This window comes from Dioscorea cayenensis, chromosome 14 (assembly GCF_009730915.1).
Source record: "Dioscorea cayenensis subsp. rotundata cultivar TDr96_F1 chromosome 14, TDr96_F1_v2_PseudoChromosome.rev07_lg8_w22 25.fasta, whole genome shotgun sequence".
NCBI lineage: Eukaryota > Viridiplantae > Streptophyta > Magnoliopsida > Dioscoreales > Dioscoreaceae > Dioscorea > Dioscorea cayenensis.
The window spans coordinates 180,286-200,725 of NC_052484.1; the positions used below are offsets into that span (position 1 = coordinate 180,286).

General features: G+C 35.0%; 2 protein-coding genes across 2 annotated transcripts; one reads left to right on the plus strand and one right to left on the minus strand.

Annotated features, from left to right (window-relative positions):
• Nucleotides 1-367: 367 nt before the first annotated feature.
• On the plus strand, nucleotides 368-2,763 carry LOC120275335. The gene is made up of 4 exons (XM_039281872.1): nucleotides 368-668; nucleotides 748-828; nucleotides 933-990; nucleotides 2,518-2,763. Exons 1-4 carry the CDS (start codon nucleotides 394-396, stop codon nucleotides 2,572-2,574), a joined length of 471 nt encoding a protein of 156 aa, XP_039137806.1. The 5' UTR covers nucleotides 368-393; the 3' UTR covers nucleotides 2,575-2,763.
• A 193-nt stretch (nucleotides 2,764-2,956) lies between these two features.
• LOC120275171 (UDP-glucose:glycoprotein glucosyltransferase) lies at nucleotides 2,957-20,243 on the minus strand. Its single transcript, XM_039281683.1, has 38 exons — nucleotides 20,111-20,243; nucleotides 19,806-20,040; nucleotides 19,187-19,543; nucleotides 18,948-19,101; nucleotides 18,128-18,299; nucleotides 17,112-17,185; nucleotides 16,895-16,991; nucleotides 16,686-16,798; nucleotides 16,476-16,591; nucleotides 16,230-16,287; nucleotides 15,366-15,518; nucleotides 15,151-15,249; nucleotides 14,857-15,021; nucleotides 13,719-13,787; nucleotides 13,137-13,225; nucleotides 12,870-13,032; nucleotides 12,038-12,172; nucleotides 11,832-11,937; nucleotides 11,640-11,734; nucleotides 11,439-11,551; nucleotides 11,042-11,252; nucleotides 10,422-10,490; nucleotides 10,077-10,222; nucleotides 9,129-9,230; nucleotides 8,399-8,546; nucleotides 7,456-7,512; nucleotides 7,241-7,371; nucleotides 7,030-7,118; nucleotides 6,609-6,958; nucleotides 6,437-6,532; nucleotides 5,913-5,977; nucleotides 4,934-5,036; nucleotides 4,684-4,842; nucleotides 4,435-4,575; nucleotides 4,306-4,349; nucleotides 4,096-4,210; nucleotides 3,554-3,706; nucleotides 2,957-3,458 (listed from the first exon to the last, which is right to left on the minus strand). The coding sequence occupies exons 2-38, from the start codon at nucleotides 19,967-19,969 to the stop codon at nucleotides 3,279-3,281; spliced, it is 4,851 nt and encodes a 1,616-aa protein (XP_039137617.1). The 5' UTR covers nucleotides 19,970-20,040; nucleotides 20,111-20,243; the 3' UTR covers nucleotides 2,957-3,278.
• Between the last annotated feature and the right edge of the window lie 197 nt (nucleotides 20,244-20,440).

The following is a 20,440-nucleotide window of genomic DNA, read 5'->3' on the forward strand; positions in this document are numbered from 1 at the left end:
ATAACGAAAATAAAAAACAAGGGCGTGCGCACAAACCAAAAATTGATTATCTAGGCCATGTGTACTCACCCAACAGTACAGAGTTTGGGACCCATTACTACTACTGTATCTAACGAGACTTAATCTCGAGACCTAGTAAATATTTCACACGTTTTTTTCAATAACTATTTTCTGAATTTTCTTAGGCACTTACCTTGAAATTAACACGTGTCAAGTCACTCAACCTCCATTTTAATAAATCAAGCCCATGTTAGTGGGTCACTTTACCGGCCCATTTAAATGACATGGGCTGGTGAAGCCCATAAAAGGAAAAAGGCCCGGCCCATTTACAGAGCCCTTCTTGCTTTCACTCAGAGCTCTCTCTCTCTTTCTCATTCTCTTCGTTGCTTTTCTATGGCTTCAATGGCGGCGAGGGCGGCGACGACGGCAGCGGCGGCAGTGAGGGCGGTGGCAAGAGCAGCGCCGGCATCGGCCGGAAGAGAACTCCATGTACAAACGCAGCCGCCGGTGCAGCAGCAACAGTATCCATGGAAGGAGAAGCTGGAGAGATTCAAAGGAGAGCTCTCGAAGGGAGTGTGGGGTTACTGGCACCTTGGAGCCTGGAAACCACTCGCTCTCAGCGCTCGCAAGCGCGCTCGCCTCCGCAAAGAGGTCCTTCTTGCTGGAGAGTAAGTGATATGCCGGATTTTGCTTCCTTTTTCTCTGGATTTGTTTTGGGATTCAAAGAAGCTAGCTTTTTTTTTTTAGGGATTGGCCTTATGATCCTGCGAGGAAAGAAATGAGGAAGAAGCGGAAAGGGCACAAGTGCGATCGCGTTGCAGCCGAGAAGTATTGTTCTTCAACCATTGAATTTCTGGATTTTTTTTTCTTCTTCTATTTCTAGGGTTTGCAACTTGATTTTGATATTGTTTCTTTTCTAAATCTTTTTTTAGGAGAGCGGTTACTGCAGAACTGATGAAAAAGATGCCACAAATGCTGCTTGACTACAAGGTTAGTAATTTCTTTTTTCTCCTTGTTGGCAACTCTATGCTTCTGTATCAAAATTGAGTTTTTTTATTATTATTGAAAAATATCTCAAAATTGTTCTTTTATTCTAATCTATGTGTTGGAAGTTATTGAAAAGCACTCCTTGGAGAATATGTGTTGATTGAGAGAGTAGTTCTTAGGTTACTTGCTTTTGTTTAGTTTGGCAGCCCCCTGTATAGCTAGCATGAACAATTGAAGGAAAATTAACTAGCAACAAAGATGATATTTAATATATAATTTTGGTTAATGTTGCATGTAAATGGTGGAAAATAATGTTGTGTTGTGAAATTTGTTGGTTAATGCTGCTATTGTTTTTTATTGCTCCAGAAACAAAGTCTTCTTTTAGAAAATCTTAGAGAACAAAATGTTCGACATGTATCCACACTTACTCTAATTATCATGTTTCAACAGGGTAGTGTATGGTTACCTTTAGACATTATGGATGCAACATGTAAATAAATGATTGAGAATATTGATTGCAAAATAATCAGTTAGAGTTGCTGTCGTTTTTTCTTCATTTGAGAAATGAACTCTTCTTTTAGAAAATGTTAGATTCACTATTGTTGAACTAAATTTGGACATGTATGCACATCGTGGCTTCCAAAGTTTTATGTTGGGCAGCATGCTCTTCTTAGAGTTACAATGGATAAAATTAAATGACTAGTGATTATTAATTGACCTGGTATGTATAGCATTTTCGCCTTCAATTTATGGTTGCAGTTTACACTTGTTTTTACTAGATCCATACAAATTGTGAATGCTGAAGAATGTTGATTAAAATTACTTTATTGGGTTTGTTAAGGAGTTATTACTATACCCTTGGCTAGCATAATGTGAATTTATTTATAACCATGTGCGTATTTGAATCAAATTATTAATGTTTACAGTTTGTTCAAAATATTATGAGCTTTGGGCGTTGATATTTTAGTTTGATAATCCACAGATCCAGTGAACTATACTGAAAAATATTTGCATTACTTCTAAATAAAGATGTTTGTTATCTTATGTCTTCTGGAAAACCTGAAGAAAAGCTTTAGTTTTGCTTGGCAATTTCTCTTCTCTTTGTTTTTTCATGAACTAACATTTTAATCCTAGAATGTGTAGTCCCATCTTCTAAACTTTCTATAGTTGTAGTAGTCTAGCAGACTGAAATGCAACTTGTGATGAGCAGTTTGTGATTTTAACTACAATGAAAAAATCTTAGTTTTATTGTCCTAGAGTGCATTATATACTAGATGGCAAAAACTAGATTGAACCTCTAGCTTTACGGAATCAGTCTTTATCGTGTGGGACAAGCAGCAGTGTCTCTCTGTGTGTGGATAACAAGTGAATATAAGGTACCATATATTTCCAAGCCCTTTTTACCTTGGTTTTTAATTTGCTACTTTGTATTTAAGTGATTTGATGAAATGTGATTCCAAACTTGATTAAACTAATTTCTGATGAAAATATTACACTGACATTTTGCCATGGGCATTTTTCTTTCCTCAGAAACGAAGATGGGAGAAAAAGATGAAGGAAGAAGAATCGAAGAAAGATGATGACTGAGCTTCGCATGTCACAGAATGTTGTTATGTTTTGCATTGTTTTCAATCATCACATGCTGCATAGATTTTCAAGTAGCATACGTAGTCAGAACTATTGGCAATGTTTTATAAAGCAATCATCTGACCATTATCTCATAATTCTAGGAAAGAAAATATTCGAGTAAATGATAAGCTTTGTTGTCTTTAATAAGTATCTTGTCTGCGCATATACAGCATGAAAAATATCAAATATTGGTTATTTAATTGCCATTTTTTCCTTGCAAAGAAGATTTTAGTGGGGAGATAAGTTTTGTAAATTCTCACTCTGCTTTTACTGTAAAATACAGTGAATTAAAATTCTCCTGGATACTGCTCCACTCAAAAATAGGTATACATTGTTCATATAAATACCAATAATTCATTAACTTCACGAGTCAATTACGTTTAAAAATGTCATAAATTTTACCAGTTCTAACATCCTCTCCTTTAAAAGACATTTATATAGTCAAAATTGTGCTAATCAGTGAATTCTAATGTGCAACAATAAAGAGTAACATGGTCCGTTTACAAAAGCATCAGCTTCTGCCCAGAATGGTATATCTATCTTTATCCCTGCATGTACAATTGGTACAGTGCATAAATAATAGGGAAACTTGGGAACCACATTGTGAGAACCCTGATGCAGTGCTGATTGGAGCGGACAGTTATAACTTAACTATAAAACTCTCACAACTCTGATCGAGATTCCGTATCATCTTCGTCGTCAGTGTTAGTTGAACCATCAGGCTGAACTGGTGATGGGGTAATAGATTCCGGGGCTTCAATCTCTTCGCCGAAGATCCTAGCAGTGACTCTCCTGGCTTCCGCGTCCAGGTCTGGCCATTCATGAATGATTCTCCTGGCACCCTGTGGAATATAATGTCGTAAGAAGCATTTACACAGGTTAAGCAAGATATGATAAGGTGTATGATTAGAGGAAATTTGTTGGCTCATGAGTGTACCTGAAGTTTGGGTTCCTTCGTCATTGGATTGTTACAGAGGTCTATTGTCTTCGCTTTGGATTTGGTAGCATTACCACACCAGGATTCACACCAGAGCCATTCTTGGGGAAGTGAAAATATGGGCACACTGTGCTGAGCATAGTTTGGTAGATCCTGAAAAATCCAAGGTGTGAGGTAGATTAATATCCAGTGAAAAATGAAATAGGGCACTCTATGCTACTGTTATCGTTTCCAAAGTTCTCTCGCAGGTGATGATCCAGTCAAAAGTATTTAGCAGAATATAAAATATATCTAATAAATATTGCAACGAGACTCATTTCCTACTTTTACCGTGTGTTTGGTCATCTGATAAAGTAAGAACTGCGTGACTATAACTAATAAAATATGGGTATGAAACACGCACCGGAATTTTTGTTGAATGAATATTATGAAAAGAAAAATTTTCACAGTTCTAGGTATGTAACATGAACATATTGGAACGCTAATACTCTGCATGTCAAGAGCAAAGGCGTGTGACATGACAATTTGAGGTTTTTTTTTACCTGATCAAGATTGGAAAGACTGTTAGGGTCCTTGCTAAGAGTCTCATAGAACACCCTCAATGTGTCTCCAGCCGCTGTTTGCCGGAATTTCACCAAGTCCACAACATACAAAGCACTGTTTGAATATCCGCAAGGCAATGAAAATTCATTTTTCTTATAATCATATTAACAAGAAGAGAAAGGAAATAACGGAGAGTGGAAAATGCAAACCTAATATGATATGGCTTCCCGCGTAAGTGGTCCCTCCAAAAACCCTAAATAGTAAAAGAAATGTATGAAAAAGGAAGAGTGCAAATTCAAATATGTCTACAATTTAAGGCATTAGGGAAGGGCACAAACTTGTCTCCAAAAGCGATAGCCATCCATTTCCTTATTATTGTCACAAAATGGGGTATAAGCAAGAGGTCTCCCTTTTATATCCATGTCATAAAGTTCTCCCATGTCTGCTCTTACAACTTGATCCGCATCAACAAAAATTACCTGCAAAATTACCACATACAGAAGCATCAGAAAGAAATTAAATTTGAAGACTTCTGAGAAAAGTATCAAGCAAACTGATCATACTCTAGAAGAAGAGAAACTACATACCTTTTCAAGAGAGAGTGGGAAAATAACATCAAGAAATAAGATTTTATAAGCCCAGATGATTCTCTGCTTCTCCTTCTGCTTGTGCAACCAGGTTGGCCATTTGTAAGTGATGAGCTCATATTCAAAACCATACTCTTGTGCCATGTGAGGTATAACATCCTGCAAGAGAATAAAAACATACACAAGTTCATATTACACTAAGGATTTCTTTATTGCAGACAAATTAAAAAGAAAATAAAACCCAAGATACCTTAAACTGTGGAGAGAGGTAATTCTTTATGAACCAAAATTTTACAGGTCGTTCAGTATTCTTAAAAACACTAAGTATCATGATTTTTAGAAACCTCTCATACCTGAAAACCAAAAACAATAGTACAAATCATTCACTTCGACCAAGTATTGTAAGGTAACAAGAATTATCATGTAACACAGTTCTCATTAAAGAAAATGGAGCACAGACAGCAATTACAAACGCAAAACTTAACAAAGCTTGTGAATGGGTGCTATTTGTTCATCCAATAAGAGTGTTTAAGAAAAATACCTCAACAGAAACAGAATCACCAAGATAAAAAGAGATTGAAAGGGAAACCAACAGAAATGTGTCTCTAATCTATCACTATCGAAGCTCTAGAAAATCATAGGATAGAAAAAAGATAATGAGACACTGACTTTAGTATAATAGGATGCTGATCTTGTATCTAATTAGAATCAAAAGCTTGAGGGTTGGATCTCAATGCAAATAATATATTGAATACTGCATGTACGCACTGCCATTACATGATGGCTAAGTGGTTTGACCTAGATTCAACCAATTGGTCCAATTCATTGTAACTATGAAGTAAATCAGCCTGATACTTCCATATCAACTCGAATCTTTGCTCACTCAGGCCCATCAACTAATCCTAATTTCTCATGCTGTGTGAGAGACACACTGCTATTTTAGAATAGAATATGGTTTACAATCAATTTTAATCAATCAATAACGAAAACATGGAGGTTGCGCTGTACAAAGAGACAATATTTTGCAACTAATCATTGAGTTAATAATAGCTTTCATGTCAATTATATGAAGTACTGCACCAACCAGCACAGATTCATTCATTCACATGTCAACAAAATTCATTAGAAAGAGCTGTCATTGCAGAAATATGAAAAAAGAATATTCTCAATAATTGAACATGGCTAAGAATGCATATAGGAATACAGAAAAGAAAGGATGGTTCACTCACAAATGTCCCGAAGCTATTGAAAATATATTTATTGTTATCCCATGTCTTCCACCCTTTTTCTGCACCTAAGATTCAAGGACATTACAATATTTTAAATGAATAAGCTAACAAATTTAATGGCATTGCAGACATTAATCTATGAAAAATCAATAAAAATAAAACAGAAGATAAATGAGTAGTTAAGGAAATAAAAAATTTACTAGTATTTAATATGGCAAATATAAAGTCACAAGACTAGCATTATCATCAAAAGTCAACATGTACATGCTATGTACCCGCATCTAAAAAGAAAATCACATATAGACAACTAAGTTACAGAAGGAATTGGCTGTATATGGTTCAGCAGAAAATCTGGGAACTCCTATAGCTTTCCAACTCAGACTGCATTCATCTAGCATTTTGTAAATCAATTACAAAAAGCTTCAAATGATATTGAATCAATTATTTTAACAAGCTATGGAGGGTATAAATGTTCTGTGGACATATGTTTATCTGACAGAAGTTCAAGGGGGTAATAAATTTACCTCATTAATCTCATTTGGTTTCCTTGGCTGCCCATTGCCACCAATAAATCCAGATGCCCATCTCAGCAAGTTAGTATTCCAGCTATTACTATTTCCCTGCACAAAAATAAGACCGTAAGAGAACATTAGCCTCTTTATATGATACAGATAGTCCTAAATATCTAGTATCTACCTTCTTTCTTTCTGTTGGGTTGGCATCATCAGAAGCATCAAGTAATTCCTCATGCTCCTTTCCTGGTTTCTTCTTTACCGCTATGTGCACTAGCTTACCCCTCAAATCATTTATCACAATGCGCTTTGATAAAGGATAAGATTGATCGTCGTCATTGCTATCATTCAGTACATAAAGATCCGAACTTCTACCAGGTGCAAGCTGCAGGTACCATACACCAGGAGAGAGTTTCATCTGCCAGTAGCCTAAATTAGCCATAACAAGTGTGTCCACCACATGAGGCATTCTTTTGGTTCCAAGAATTAATTGAAGTCCACGGGGAGGCTCATGGTCTTTCTCAGAACAATGGCCTGCAAAAACAAAATCTGATTTAACAACTAACAACATATATACATGCATGCAAAAACAGCTCACACATAACCTGTCAAAAGAAGTGCTTCAAGTTCAAACACAGCTTGCAATGTCCTCATTTCACCTATGTTCTCCAGCAGAATATTGTCCACATCATGGCTGATAGAAGTAATACGGATATGCAAGTCGAAATAAAAGATATTAAAAGATATTCTCGAAAATTATAAAATTATACGTGCAAAACAGTTAAACTAAAATTGAAGAAATATAAGCAAACATACATGGCAATCACTGGCTCAACAAGCCATGGCTCAGGGACATCAAGATTCATAGTGAGGGTTTTAGATTGTGGCATATTTGCGAAAAATGCTCTGGGGCCATTTACTGCATGGTCAACAGCACTGAAGTCATCCTGCAAATTAATGTAACATATTACATTGAAAATATAAAAAAATACCAATTTTGAGTAAATTAGCATACATGCGCAAACACATACCATTGAGGGAACAACATATCTGTAGTAATTTTTTAGAGGAAGATCAACCAGAGAGCTCTGCAAAAAATAATTATAAAAAATTACTGAAGTCCTCTATTTAACGAAAAGAATGACAGTGGCAATTATGCAAAAAAAATGTGAAGAAAAATTTCCATGAAGATTTACGAACATGAAAGAGGATTTCGCTAAACATGAAAGCTCAAAAAGGTTCAGGAAATCATGCTAAGCCAATAACACATATGACCATCAAGCAGGAATCTGATTCATAAAAAAGTAAATGAAGTGACAGCTACCATCTACGTATTATTTTTTAAGATGTTCACCGAACAGCAATGGTGGAAATAAACAGACATAGAATTTTGAAAACATTATAATGATAATATAGTGGCATATTTTTTTAGTTTGCATATGTTAGTTATTTTGTTAAATACTCAATACCAGACCTCATCTGTGCTGGGGCCATAACACAATCCATGGAGTAGAATGGTTAAGGGTTATGGTAGAAGAAAAGTGTATATATGTCTAACCCCCTTGATATTGTAATATCCAAATTGATAAATTTCTTTAACAATGAGCTTAGAGAAAAATAATATTCTCATTTAGGATCAATAAATAAAAACCAGTCACGTTACTTCTTTGCTAGGTAGAGCCTCACATTTTAATAGAAAGGGTGCCCCCTCCAACAAGAATCAGAAATGAATGAAACCATAATCAGAAATTAAATTATTAGCTTATTGAAATTTCCAAAATTTTCTTAAGGTAGCATTTGGCACACTGCAATAGAGAACCTAGAAGAAATTAAAATTTGGTAACCGCACACAAAAAAAATCAAGGATTAAATAATTATAAACAAAATAACAAGGAAATAACAGAACTATTAGCATTGCTATTCCTCCACAAAACAAAATTATAATATTGTTCCAAATGTAATAATAAAACTCACTATTGGATTAAGGACAATTCTCATGCTTGGCTTAATGCATTTCCACAGTATACGGAGAAGCGGAGAAAGCTTTTGACCAGAGGGACTTAATGGATCAATAACAGCATCAATATGTATGCTAGAATTCTTACTTTCAAGAACAATAGCGCTGAAAAATAGAAGTGACACATTAGCTACCCAAAGTGAAAATTGGCATATGAATACTTTAATAAACAAGCCCAAGCAACGGGAAAAACAGTAAAACACAATCTATAAATTTTTCAGTAAGGTGACTATAAACAACATGGAGATTGGAACTTCAAAACAGATAACACGGGCTCAAAAACAACTAGTAAATGCGAGTGATGCTGCACAAAATTGAGCAGTTTGTAAACACAAGAATCACAAATGGCAATTTGAATTCTAAGATTCTCAAATCAAACAGCCCAAGGTTATCCAAAGAAAATGCCTATGAAAATCTTGCAAGCAAAATATTCAAATAAAATGCATGGCAATTAAAAAGAAGGAATGGTTCTTGTCAACACAATGATATGGGAACAAATATTAAGCATAACTTGGCATTGGAAAATGTTATAAAACTTAAATGAAGAAACTTATCCACATGGTTTTTACATTACACTCAATTCATTAGTAACTAGAACATATTGTGAACAACAAAATTTAAAAGAGAATGAGATCCGTGGAAGAGTGTAAAAATATACTACTGTATGCTAACTAGATGTCAACTAACCTATATTTTGCATTTAAAATTTCAAAATGAGCCCGTTCAGTGCTGCGCTCGCGTGTTGACATTGCAGACGAGACAAGCATGATAACATCACTATAAAATTTGCTGCAAACAATGAGTGAAAAAGATGTCAAATCATCATAACCATTCTTAGCCAGTTTAACATCAAGTGTCTATTAAATATGTAAAACACAAAATTGAACCCATACAAAAGCTACAAATACGAAAGTAACCAAAATAAAAGGTTCACTGACAGGAACCAAGTACACTGGGACAAAGATGCTAAATCCTCTTTATTATTTTCATGAAAATTTTAACATACACCTATTTAACCTTTTTTTTAACTAAATGAAACAAATTTGTATCAACGTGATGCACATGACAAATTGAGTTCTTTTAATTTCATTTACCATGAAATAAGGGAAGCTTATGCCACATTGCTGGCAGCTGTGATAGATAAAATCACTTGATCCTGCTTGTAGATGGCATCAATCCTACTTCTTGCAAAGCCAATGCATGATGAAAATACCATTTCACTTATCATAAGAAGTGAAATCTAGGCTATAGGTCTATATGTTGCAGGGTCCCCTCCATTATTCTTATTTCTCCCAATTATGACAATACTAATTCTGTAGAAGCTGACAACGCAAAATAAGCAAACAGTTCCAGATTTCCTTTAGATGCACTTGGATTATTCTAATTAATTCCTTTTATCAGTCATTGGCAAGAGCACTAACATAATGTACCACATTGAAGTGATTAATTTACAATTTTCAAAAAATCATTAAAGTATCATAGGTGTGATTTTACTTCATCCATTAAAAAGAACGATGGTGGGTATATATTGGATCACTAGTTTTACATCTACATGTGAATTTTGTATTAATTTTTAAGAATTTCAGGTTTTCAAAGAAGGAATCGTAATAGAAATAAAAAGATACATATTCTTACCTGGTTAAGTCATCAGGGTCGATATCCACCCACTCAACTTCATTAATAACTTCTAAAATGTATTTTATCCGTTGTTCATACTCCACAGATTCCAAAAGGCTAAAATCAGCACTTAAGATTGGCTTATTTTCAACAGGAACAATTACCTGGAAAGGATATAAGAGGCATGTCAATCTACATTTAAACCTATTTCAAAATAGCCAAATCATGTGGAAAGTAGCCTCATATTATGAAGTTATGACATTCTACATGTAGACATCAATAGTACTGTTCTGAAAAAACAGGAGTGTCCATGGAATCACGGAGTCAGTGGTAACATGTACACCAGGCGCCAACAAAACTTACCCTTCCATTTGTAATCACAGAATTAATGCCAAATTCAAGACCAAGTTGCCCATAGAGAAAACTTGACACCTGAACACCATTTAAGAACAAGACAAGGATTCAGCTTCCTAATATAAATTTTAATTGTTTCAAATACAGCTAAGTATCTAGAAAGAATAGGCTTTCAATAAGCATGAAGGTAGTTGCCTCTTGACTGCATCATGCACACACTCACACGCAAAACAGCAACATATTAAAGACTACTAAATATTAAGGCTCTCATCTACTGCATGCAGGCAAACATTCACACTGAGGAATCAAACTCTCTAACATTCACATTAAAAAGAATCAAGCTTGGTGCTATAGAGTAGGATAGAATATTTAACTGAGTAAATTCATGACAAAAGAAAATCATGTCAAAAGGGATTGATTTTGGAAACTTTTACTCATCTTTTTCTTTCTTCTATAAAGCGAAATCATACAAGAAAATCATAGGTAATCATTTATACTTTGACTCAAAATGATAATTAAAAAAAAAAAAACACGCAAGCTTATAATTTCCCTCAAGACAATAAATAAAAATTGAAACAAATAATGAAATTTCTTCAATTTAGCAAGAATAGTAGCAACTAGCTCCATACCTTTTCCATTTGTAGTCTTACTGCATCCTCTGAAATACCTGAAATAATTGTTTTATAATCCTCTGATGGTAAAGCATTTGCCTCAGCTAGCTCAGAGACTTTTTCTGCAAATAATTTGAGACTATTGGAATCCCAAAATGGACTTGACACATATTGACCTTCATAGAAGGAGCACACTTGATCCAAGAATTCCAAGACTTTATCCTTGTGACTAACATTAATGAAACAAATTATCAGTAACTAAAGCAAACAATAGCTTTCAAATTCAATGACAAAGATCTGTACAATAAAAAAATAAAATAAAATAAGTAAAAATAAGCTATTTAATAGTGCCCTTGGAAGAATGAAACCTACAGATCCCGCGCAGATTACACAAATTTCAAATTATATAACTCACCTGAACAAGGATGTGGTTTTCTCAAATATCTTTGCCAAAAGTAGTGCAGGTGATACAGCTCCATCACTGAGGTGAAATATTATGCCAACACGAGATCTTTTAGATGAGCCCATCTACATCAATTAGTTGCAAGTTAGTAAAAGTTGAGTTGCACACTTGTGCCATTATCATGGGATTTAGTTGCAAGGTCTATAGATTAACCAAGAAATGAAGTCCTTCACGCAACAATCGAATCCCTTCCCTTGATGCACCATTAACAGCAAGCAGATGTGTTACTGGTTTCAGATCATCAGCCACTAACAAAATGAATCATATCAAACTAGTTAGCTAAAAAGGTTTTGATAGCGTGTACAGCACAAGTGTAGCTGCAATCATTTCATTAATCAAGCTTACTTCCTGGCGAATGTAAATAATTGACATCTCCTAGTATTGATTCCTTTTGAAGATAAGTCGGAAAGAGTGAGACAAATCTTTTCATGCCTTTTCCTTCACCAATAATCTGCAGATCCAGAACCAATCATGTTAACTCAGGTAATCAATAAATTACACACGCGTGAAATATGATTTGCAGAAGCTTGGCTAAAGCTGCTAACAACTACCTGAGGATTATAGCGCTGAAAGCCACTTTCAGATAAAAATTTTTCCAAGATATCTGTATGTGAGCTGATATGTCCATAATAAACTTGTTCCTGAATTCTGGGGAGTTCCTCATTCATAGCATTTATAGAAGCCTCCTACAAAAATAAATAATATACTACTTCAACAACAACAAAGATAAACAATAAGCAATTTTCATGTCAGCATAGGATTATATTATTTTAGTAATCAAATATTATGTTTGTGAAGAAACAACAAATAAAGAAGAGATTCTCAAGAGTATTGGTCTTAACAAAGGTTAGTGCACAAATGACATGATTAGAGAACAGTGATTAGGTAGACACAAGATGTGTGCAAGCAAATAAGTAGGTGGTAACTTAGTGTGCCTTAACTCCAACATTCAGTGTAACATACAAAAAGAAGGCTCAATGCATCAATAATTCCACATAAGCTCAAAAATATCATATCGAAGCAACAAAATCAATGAATTTAACAACAAATTCCATCAAGCAAATCCAAAAAAAAAAAAAGGGATTTGACCACAGTAATTAGGAACAATCAGACTAACAAAATGTTATATATCCCTCCACTGAAGATTCCTATCCAAAACAAAAACTGCCTCTGTAATTAAAAAATAATCACCCAAGATTATAATGTTATGCTTAACTCACATGTATCCTTTTGTTTTAAAACTATCTTTCCCAACTCAGGCAGTTTGCTTTTCAAAAAAATGATAGCATTGAAGCTTAAAAGATGAAAATTGCATGCAAATATGCAATCAAGCTCAGTATGCATATTTCCAAAGAAGGCATGCAAGAAAACACAGTTTGATACCTCATTGGACTCATGGACAAGCCCATTCATCAATAAGCAGCAATGTAGCTCAGATAACCCTAAGTTGAAAACAAAACGGGAACTTTCTTCAGCTTCCACTTTATATTTTGATTCCTTTCCTATTTTTAGTAACATCTCTTGAGGAGGAGATTTAGCCTTGGATCTGCAAGAGAAGGGCTTGGATTAAAGTTTAAGGGTAAATCATAAATGGTACAATCTAATTACAATAACCAATTAATAATATAAACATGAAGTGTCAATGCTTACAGAAGAACTTCAACAAACGCCCCTTCAACATGATGCATTTCAAGGACGTCGTCATCAGTATCTTCTCCAGCATGCCATAACTTGTTTACCTGTCGTAAATGCGAATTAGGGTATTGTCCTAGCTTTTATAAGCATTTACAAACACAAATATATCTAACATAATATACCATAAACAAACAGCATGTATATGAATAAAAGGTTATATGAATATAGCATGGAAATTGAATTTAAAAGCAGATTATGAGCAATAATGTCAGCAATGCAGGACACCAACTGTGTGATTTCAATGCCTACATATTATACTTCACAAACGTTTGGCCACATGCACCATATAAAAATATATAATAGTGATTGATGCAGGAATTGATGAGCCAAATTATGAAGTGAACATACGCAAAAGCCAGATCCATCTCACTAAAATCAATACTTTATTAAGGGTTAATTCTGCAAGCAATCCAGGAAAACATCAATCAAATTGTATTGTTTCCATTCGACTCCAAAGAAAGCAAAAGAACATAATCAATTTCATCATCTGAAAGGCAAACAAACTAAATAATTGCCTCAGCTAGGAAAATAACATACATTGCTCAGAAATTGGAATGCCAACTGACTGCTGTAGTTCTCCTTAATGTACAGAAAAAGTTGTATGATCTGGCACAAGATGCAAAAAATGAAACAACAGCAAAACAGAGTTAAAATGAAGAGGCAAACATAGATCACATAATCAGAATAAAATCAAGCTAAGAACATATAAAAAAGAAAAGCACAGTACATGATCTTTCTCAGTGACATCAATGTAGAAATGAGCTGGCATTAGCATTACTAAATAGAGATTGATCAATTCGAAATTAAGTTTTAACAAAGTGATCAGCAGTTTATCTACCAGTTTCCACATAATACTGTTTTCCTAATTTGCTATATAAATTATTCAATCAGACTAAGTTCATAGGTATAATGCCAAAGCATTGATTTATATTTGAGTGAAATAACCTTGCCAGAAATAGTCTGCCATCCGGACAAACTTCAGATGGACCTGAATCTCACATTCAAATGCTAAAGAAGAAACAGAGGGACAAGCAAGCGAAAATTGCAAGGATGAATAGCAATGCCACTGAATTGCAGATTGTAAACAAGAAAACATTGCAGAACCATAAAGATGTAGTGCATGCCAGAAAAGGTTCCACTGTTTTTTGAGTAAATTAAAGAAATAAAACTATTGGTTCAAAAAAGGAAAGCAATAGCAGCATAAGAAAGCAAATAATTACTATTACCTACTTGAGAAAGTTTCATTATGAACAGAACATAGCATTTTCAATCCAAAAAGGAGAAAAGTCTAAAAGGGTCGGCCTCACTAATAAACGACAAGTTGCAAAGAGCATATACTTATATTTATTATTGAAAGGCTTTTGAATGCCAAAAACTTGGACAGGCTTTCTGCCAAGCAGAAGAACCAGTTGGAGAAGTTGCAGAGAAAAATCAACAGTTACAAATTCACAATGCTCTAACAAATAACATTTTCATTTCTAGAACTAACACTACAAGGATATGATGCCATTCAGTTGCTTAATTTGAATAAATAAAAAAATATCACTCCAGACCTACCCAGATAATAGAGAATTAAGTTCATTCCTAAAAGGAAACATCAATTATAAACAATTAAGCATCATTTTTTTTCATGCTTCTTAAGCTGTTAACTGCTGCTAGGATGGCATGAAATTACCGAACTCGATATATCCTCTCCAACTTTTTGGCTGTCATGCATGGTAGAAGCTGCAGGAAGTTCACGGCCTTCTTCAATAAGCTTGATCATTTTTGAGGAATACAGCAATACTCCAAATCTCATTGGGATGCTACTCTCATACATTGATAGGATCATGTCAATTGTCTGTAAAGTTTCAAGAAAAACAACATTCACACAAATAATTCTAGGGCGAGCTACAAGTAACATTGAAGCCTCTAAATATAGAGATGCCAAATAATTTTGCAAATCCACATGTATGTAAAATCAGCATGCCTTGGCACCACATGATGTTGCAGGATCAATAACATAAACTGCATGGAATAGATTCTTGCGGATGTACCGAAGCTGACCAGGGAAGACAGGCATCAAAATCTACAGCACCATTAAGAATTGTGTCAACGGAGATGAAGATGAAAACAGAACTTTCATTTATTCAAGTACACTAAAAATATATATGTACACAACAAAAACCATTGTGTAAATACAACCTCATTGATGTTGCTCCTCCACCGCCTATACATAGCATCCTCCTCCAAGTTATTAAGGTAATGAACATGAGTTGAACGAAAGTCAACACGGAATGCATTAGACTCAGAAGGACGTGCTGCACTCAACAGCTTCAGAACAGCATCTTGAGGAATCTGAAATATTTTAGTATAAGTAAAGCGCATGAAATTATTTACAGATCACAGGTGTTGATTCATAGCTGTTCAATCATTTTGATGACTACAGCACAAGAAATTGTACAAAAAGGAAAGTGAAAGTGAGATTTATTCAGCACACTCCAAGGAGATTGCTCTGTTTTCTATTACTATCCGGAAAGACATAGCTCATATCATGAGAAGAAAGCACAGAAAAAATAGAAGGATGATAAGCATGCAAAATTAGCGAAAAGTAAATATTTTATTGCCTCCCTAGAGAAGTTATAATAAACTAAAAGATTAAGGTTTCAAACACCACCATGGGTACATTATGAGAAGTAAAACATTATAGCAGATGTTCCTAGTCACACAGTTGGAAGCCACTGGATGCGTAAATAACCAAACAACTCTTAATTCTTAAAATCTCATAAATATAAATTTTATTGCTTTATGTAATTATGAGAGAATATGACATAAATATACAGAACGGCTGCATTATGACAAGTGAAACACAATTGCTGGCTTCCAAGTCACACAATTGGAAGCCATTGGATGTGTATATATCCAATTACCACACTTAATCCTTAAAATCTCATAAATGTCAATTTTATTGCTTTATTTGATTAACAATGAATAAGACACCAAAAAATACCAAAAACTCCAAACAGGCATTCAAATAGAGCACAGAGAAAAGAAGTTTGCTAATATCACCTTCAATTCTGAAAACTGATCAGCCACAGATAGTTCTTCATGGACAAGTTCAAGCAATCTACAAAATCAGTATTAGGTATTCAATATACTACCACATCAACTCAAACAATGTTATCTTACAGCAAAGGTAGGAGTTGAAGTGACAGAGTAAAAACTGGTATTTAACCTATTAAAAACACTTAAATTGAGAAATTTAGTTTTTCAGAATTAACTAGACAGATAAGTCTAACATGAAGGTCACATAACTGGTAAAGATCAATATCTTCAATATTGATCAAAGCACCATTCAGAGCCATTAAAGATTTCCCAGGAGGGACCATCCGCTGGTTTGCAATTATTTCATCCTTAATAGAATCATTGATCTGCATAAAAATAATAAGTAATACAGCTGAGACCTTCAAATGTATACTTAATCCTGAAAAATAATCCAAACATCAACTGGCATATGCCATCCACCTTCATTCGGGACAATGATGAAACTATGCTGGGAAAATTTTGATTGATTTCCTGCATAGACTGTAAAGGATCCAAAGCGTGCACAATCCTTTGGGCTGTTTGATGACCTAAATCTACATATAGTCAAAAGGCACCAGTTAGGACTTGGTATATGTTCAAAAAGCTCAATGTGCATAGATAATCTCCTACATAAAACATGAAATAATTACCCTTCAGTTCCCAGACTTCCAGCGTATCTGATATTGTTGACGATAATAAGTAGTCCCTGAAGGCCATTATCTCAGCAGTTAAGTCAGGCTTGCGTTCCTACAGATTTGAATGTGAAAAAGAACAATCTATAAGTTTAATAATGTTACATGTGACATGTGTGCATCTTATACAATAACCTATCCATATTGCTACACTCATAAGATTCAAAGAGCGAACCAAGATCTTGGAAAATATAAATCCTCTAACTTCTTGACTAAGATCCTCAGTCCTGGGATCCTCCAGACTAACACCTGAAAAATGAGGATAATCATTTCAGTATGCTCTTGATATGTAACAGAAGAAAGCATCTTAACTGTTTAGAAACACAATATAACAAACAAGATAACTGCAAGGCTAAATCAATCAGAAGACGTGATGTCAATCCTCTAAATGACATGAATGCACAAAATAATATCAAGTACTTGCAGGTAGATCGGACCTCTACTAGGCAGGGTTTTTCAGAAATGATACCTGGCTGGCTATTTAACTCCTACACTGATGGATGGTGGTGTATCTCATGTAACTAAAGACTGACCCAAAGGAGTTAAAAAAAAATCATGAGCTACATAACATAGAATTTTCTTACCTGCTTCAGAGTGTTGGAACTCATAAAACGACAAGATGCTTCATAATAAAGAATATGAATAATTAATATTATATTCAAGCACAAAAGAAGGAACTGAGTGCTTGAAATTTAAAATATGACTAAGGCAGCTTAAAATATTCATAAAGAGTACCTTATCTCAATCTTCAAGGGGCAAATAAGAAATTGTTTATACTCATAAAGAAAAAAAAACAAAGATCATTATTGTTCACTTTACAAGCAAGAAATAACAATATTTAAAAAAAAAAAATCATTGGTCTAGTAATGTAGATTTTATGAAGTGTCTTAGGAATCCCAACCAATCTTCTCTAATCTTCTCCATTCATAATGAAAAACCATATCATTGCTACAAATTCAGTCATGATGAGCTGAAGCAATTTTCATAACATGAACCATCTGAGCATATCAAAGTAGCATACTGGAACTATTAACACTTTGGTCCTTAAGTATGTTCCATGTGTAGTCCATCTATAGAAAATACATACTGAAAGTATTAAAGGCAACAAAATCAAGCCACTGTTAAAACATTACAAAGATAACATCTTGAGGTTTATCCAGAATTTTTTCTCACAATGAGGAAAGTGATCACCTTTCTTTATTGCACTGTCGTCCATTGCTTTGTACTCCATATTCTTCAAAGCAAGTTCTACTCCATAACCACCCAAATGTACTGCATCTGATGTACCAATACCCCCGCAATAGCTGGTCACGGCTTGACAACCAGAAGGTAATACAGGTCTAACCACATACTTAGCTTTACCCTATGAGCAAGGGATGGCACATGTAACATGAAAAGGTAAGAATAGGGTGAAGAATACTAAACATAACAAGAAGTATATTTCTGGATTCAACTCACAGAAAATGATAAACAACAAGATTAAGAACTAACCAACAGGGAAAAGGAACTTTATGAAAGGCAAATACTGAATCATCAAACAGTCCAGTAGTTCAAACAGTCTTAAACATTGAAAATTTGATGCTTACTCCAAAGATTCATCCAAAAATTGTTCAACGTTTACACAATTTCAAATGGGAACGGACATTCAAGGACCAATATCTGATGCCATTTACACAAACAAGAAGTTTAAAACTTTAGAACATAAGAGTCTGCCCTACACTCCCAACTAATCAGTGCCCTCTTTTCTTGAGCCCAAAGCCTATAATTCCAAACCATACACTGATTAAATAAGAACCCTGGAAGATCTTCTGCTGAACTCTAAACAATACATGCTAAAAATCTCAGATTGCCAACTTAATAATTAATATAAAACTCCTAGGCGCTCTAGAGAAGATCAATATAAATACAAATGAAAACACAATTAAAGAACAAAGTGTGCATATAACCACGTCAAAATACAGAGAAAATTGGAATTTATTTACAATTAATGCACTTCCACATAAAGAGGTACCTTCTTCGCGTATTCCGCAAGTACAGCATGGAACTCACTGAAGCATTCGGTCCCAAGAGCTCCATATAAAATAGCAACTGGTGCAGAAGCATTGGAACCAACATATATATGATCAAAGTCAAAGAGCTCAGGCTGTTCTGGAGTATCCAAGGCACTGCAACATATCATTTCACATGTAAAATCCCTAAAAACAAAATTAGGATACAACAGCAGACCAAATGATCAACAATGTGACTTACTGTTTGGTCGAGTCTAGCCATGGCCTTAGCTCCGAAACTTTAAAAAGCAAGGTACTACCATTGTCTACCCAACAACAACTCTTTCTTTCTTCACCATTGCCTTCATCTTCCATGGGGAAAGATGATAATGAATCCTCAGCCAACTGCTGGTAAAGCACCAGTCTTGGAGAAGCCGAACGAAGAGTAAGAGAAAACTCCAAGACTGAGCCCAAGTGCTCACTTAGCAGTGCACGCCCGTCATCAACAATCTTCTGAACACAGCATTTGGCTGAAGAACACTCAGAAGCCTTGTCTGACTGCATCCAGCCTTCAGCAAACTTCCAAAATAAGCCCTTCCATTCTTTCGACAGCAACTCACTATTCAACCAATTTATACACATTGTTAAAGCTCCCACCGAGACAAAATTCTTTATATGCTTCATAAATCAAGTCGCACTTAATTAACAGAACCAAAAAAATTTCAAGAATAGCATTAATTAAAACATTACATTGTTCATATAAATCTCATTTAGATATCACTAGATAAATCAAAGCCAGAAATCCAGCAAACAAATAACAATTTGCAGCTAAAACTAAGCCAAAAAAAGATTCGAAAACAATTTCAGGAGAAAAAAGTTACCCAGCTTCAAGAAGCAATGGGGTACCCGGCCACTTGGCCCGGAGCGAGACCTGGACATTCTTAGGCCTGCGACTCTCGGCAGCACCGGAACCAACAGCAAGGCTCAAGAAGAAGACAACGATCAATACCAAACCAAAAACCCTAGCACCAATCCTCCTCTCCATCTCCGAATTCGAAGAAACCTCTTCACGATCACAAAGAAGAACAACACATCATAGATTCAAAAACCCCATTCCTGAATCAAAACAAACAGATCTAGGGTTAGTATTCGCGATCGAGAACTAGGGTTAGGGTTTCAAGATCACCTTCCGATCTTCTCGGAGGAAAGCACCAGTGGACTTGGCCGTGGACTCCGGGAAGCGCTTCTGAAGATCGAAGGGCACTATTTATAGAGGAATAAGCGAACAACGAGAGCTTAGAGAAACATATGGACCGTTAGATCGTGATCTCGCCTCGAGATATGTTGATGCTTCTGTTTCAACCGTTAGATTTGGATACGGATTCTTGGAAACCCGATGTGGGAATATGCTTTTGATCCGATTAGTTTAAACCGTTGGATCGGATTTGTTGTTTCTTGATTTCTCATATCAACGGTTGAGAATTCGTGTGGAGCACTAAGTGGATTCGGGTCCAAC

Bases quoted from the DNA above. Each gene is read 5' to 3' on its own strand.
- LOC120275171 (XM_039281683.1), bottom strand. From the start codon at position 19,969: ATGGAGAGGAGGATTGGTGCTAGGGTTTTTGGTTTGGTATTGATCGTT. The intron at 16,592-16,685 runs GTGGATGGCATA...ATTTTTATGCAG, and splicing joins CATCATTGTCCCGAATGAAG to ATCAATGATTCTATTAAGGA. The intron at 5,037-5,912 runs GTGAGTGAACCA...TTTGGTTTTCAG, and splicing joins TCAATAGCTTCGGGACATTT to GTATGAGAGGTTTCTAAAAA.
- LOC120275335 (XM_039281872.1), top strand. From the start codon at position 394: ATGGCTTCAATGGCGGCGAGGGCGGCGACGACGGCAGCGGCGGCAGTG. The intron at 829-932 runs GTATTGTTCTTC...ATCTTTTTTTAG, and splicing joins GATCGCGTTGCAGCCGAGAA to GAGAGCGGTTACTGCAGAAC. The intron at 991-2,517 runs GTTAGTAATTTC...TTCTTTCCTCAG, and splicing joins AAATGCTGCTTGACTACAAG to AAACGAAGATGGGAGAAAAA.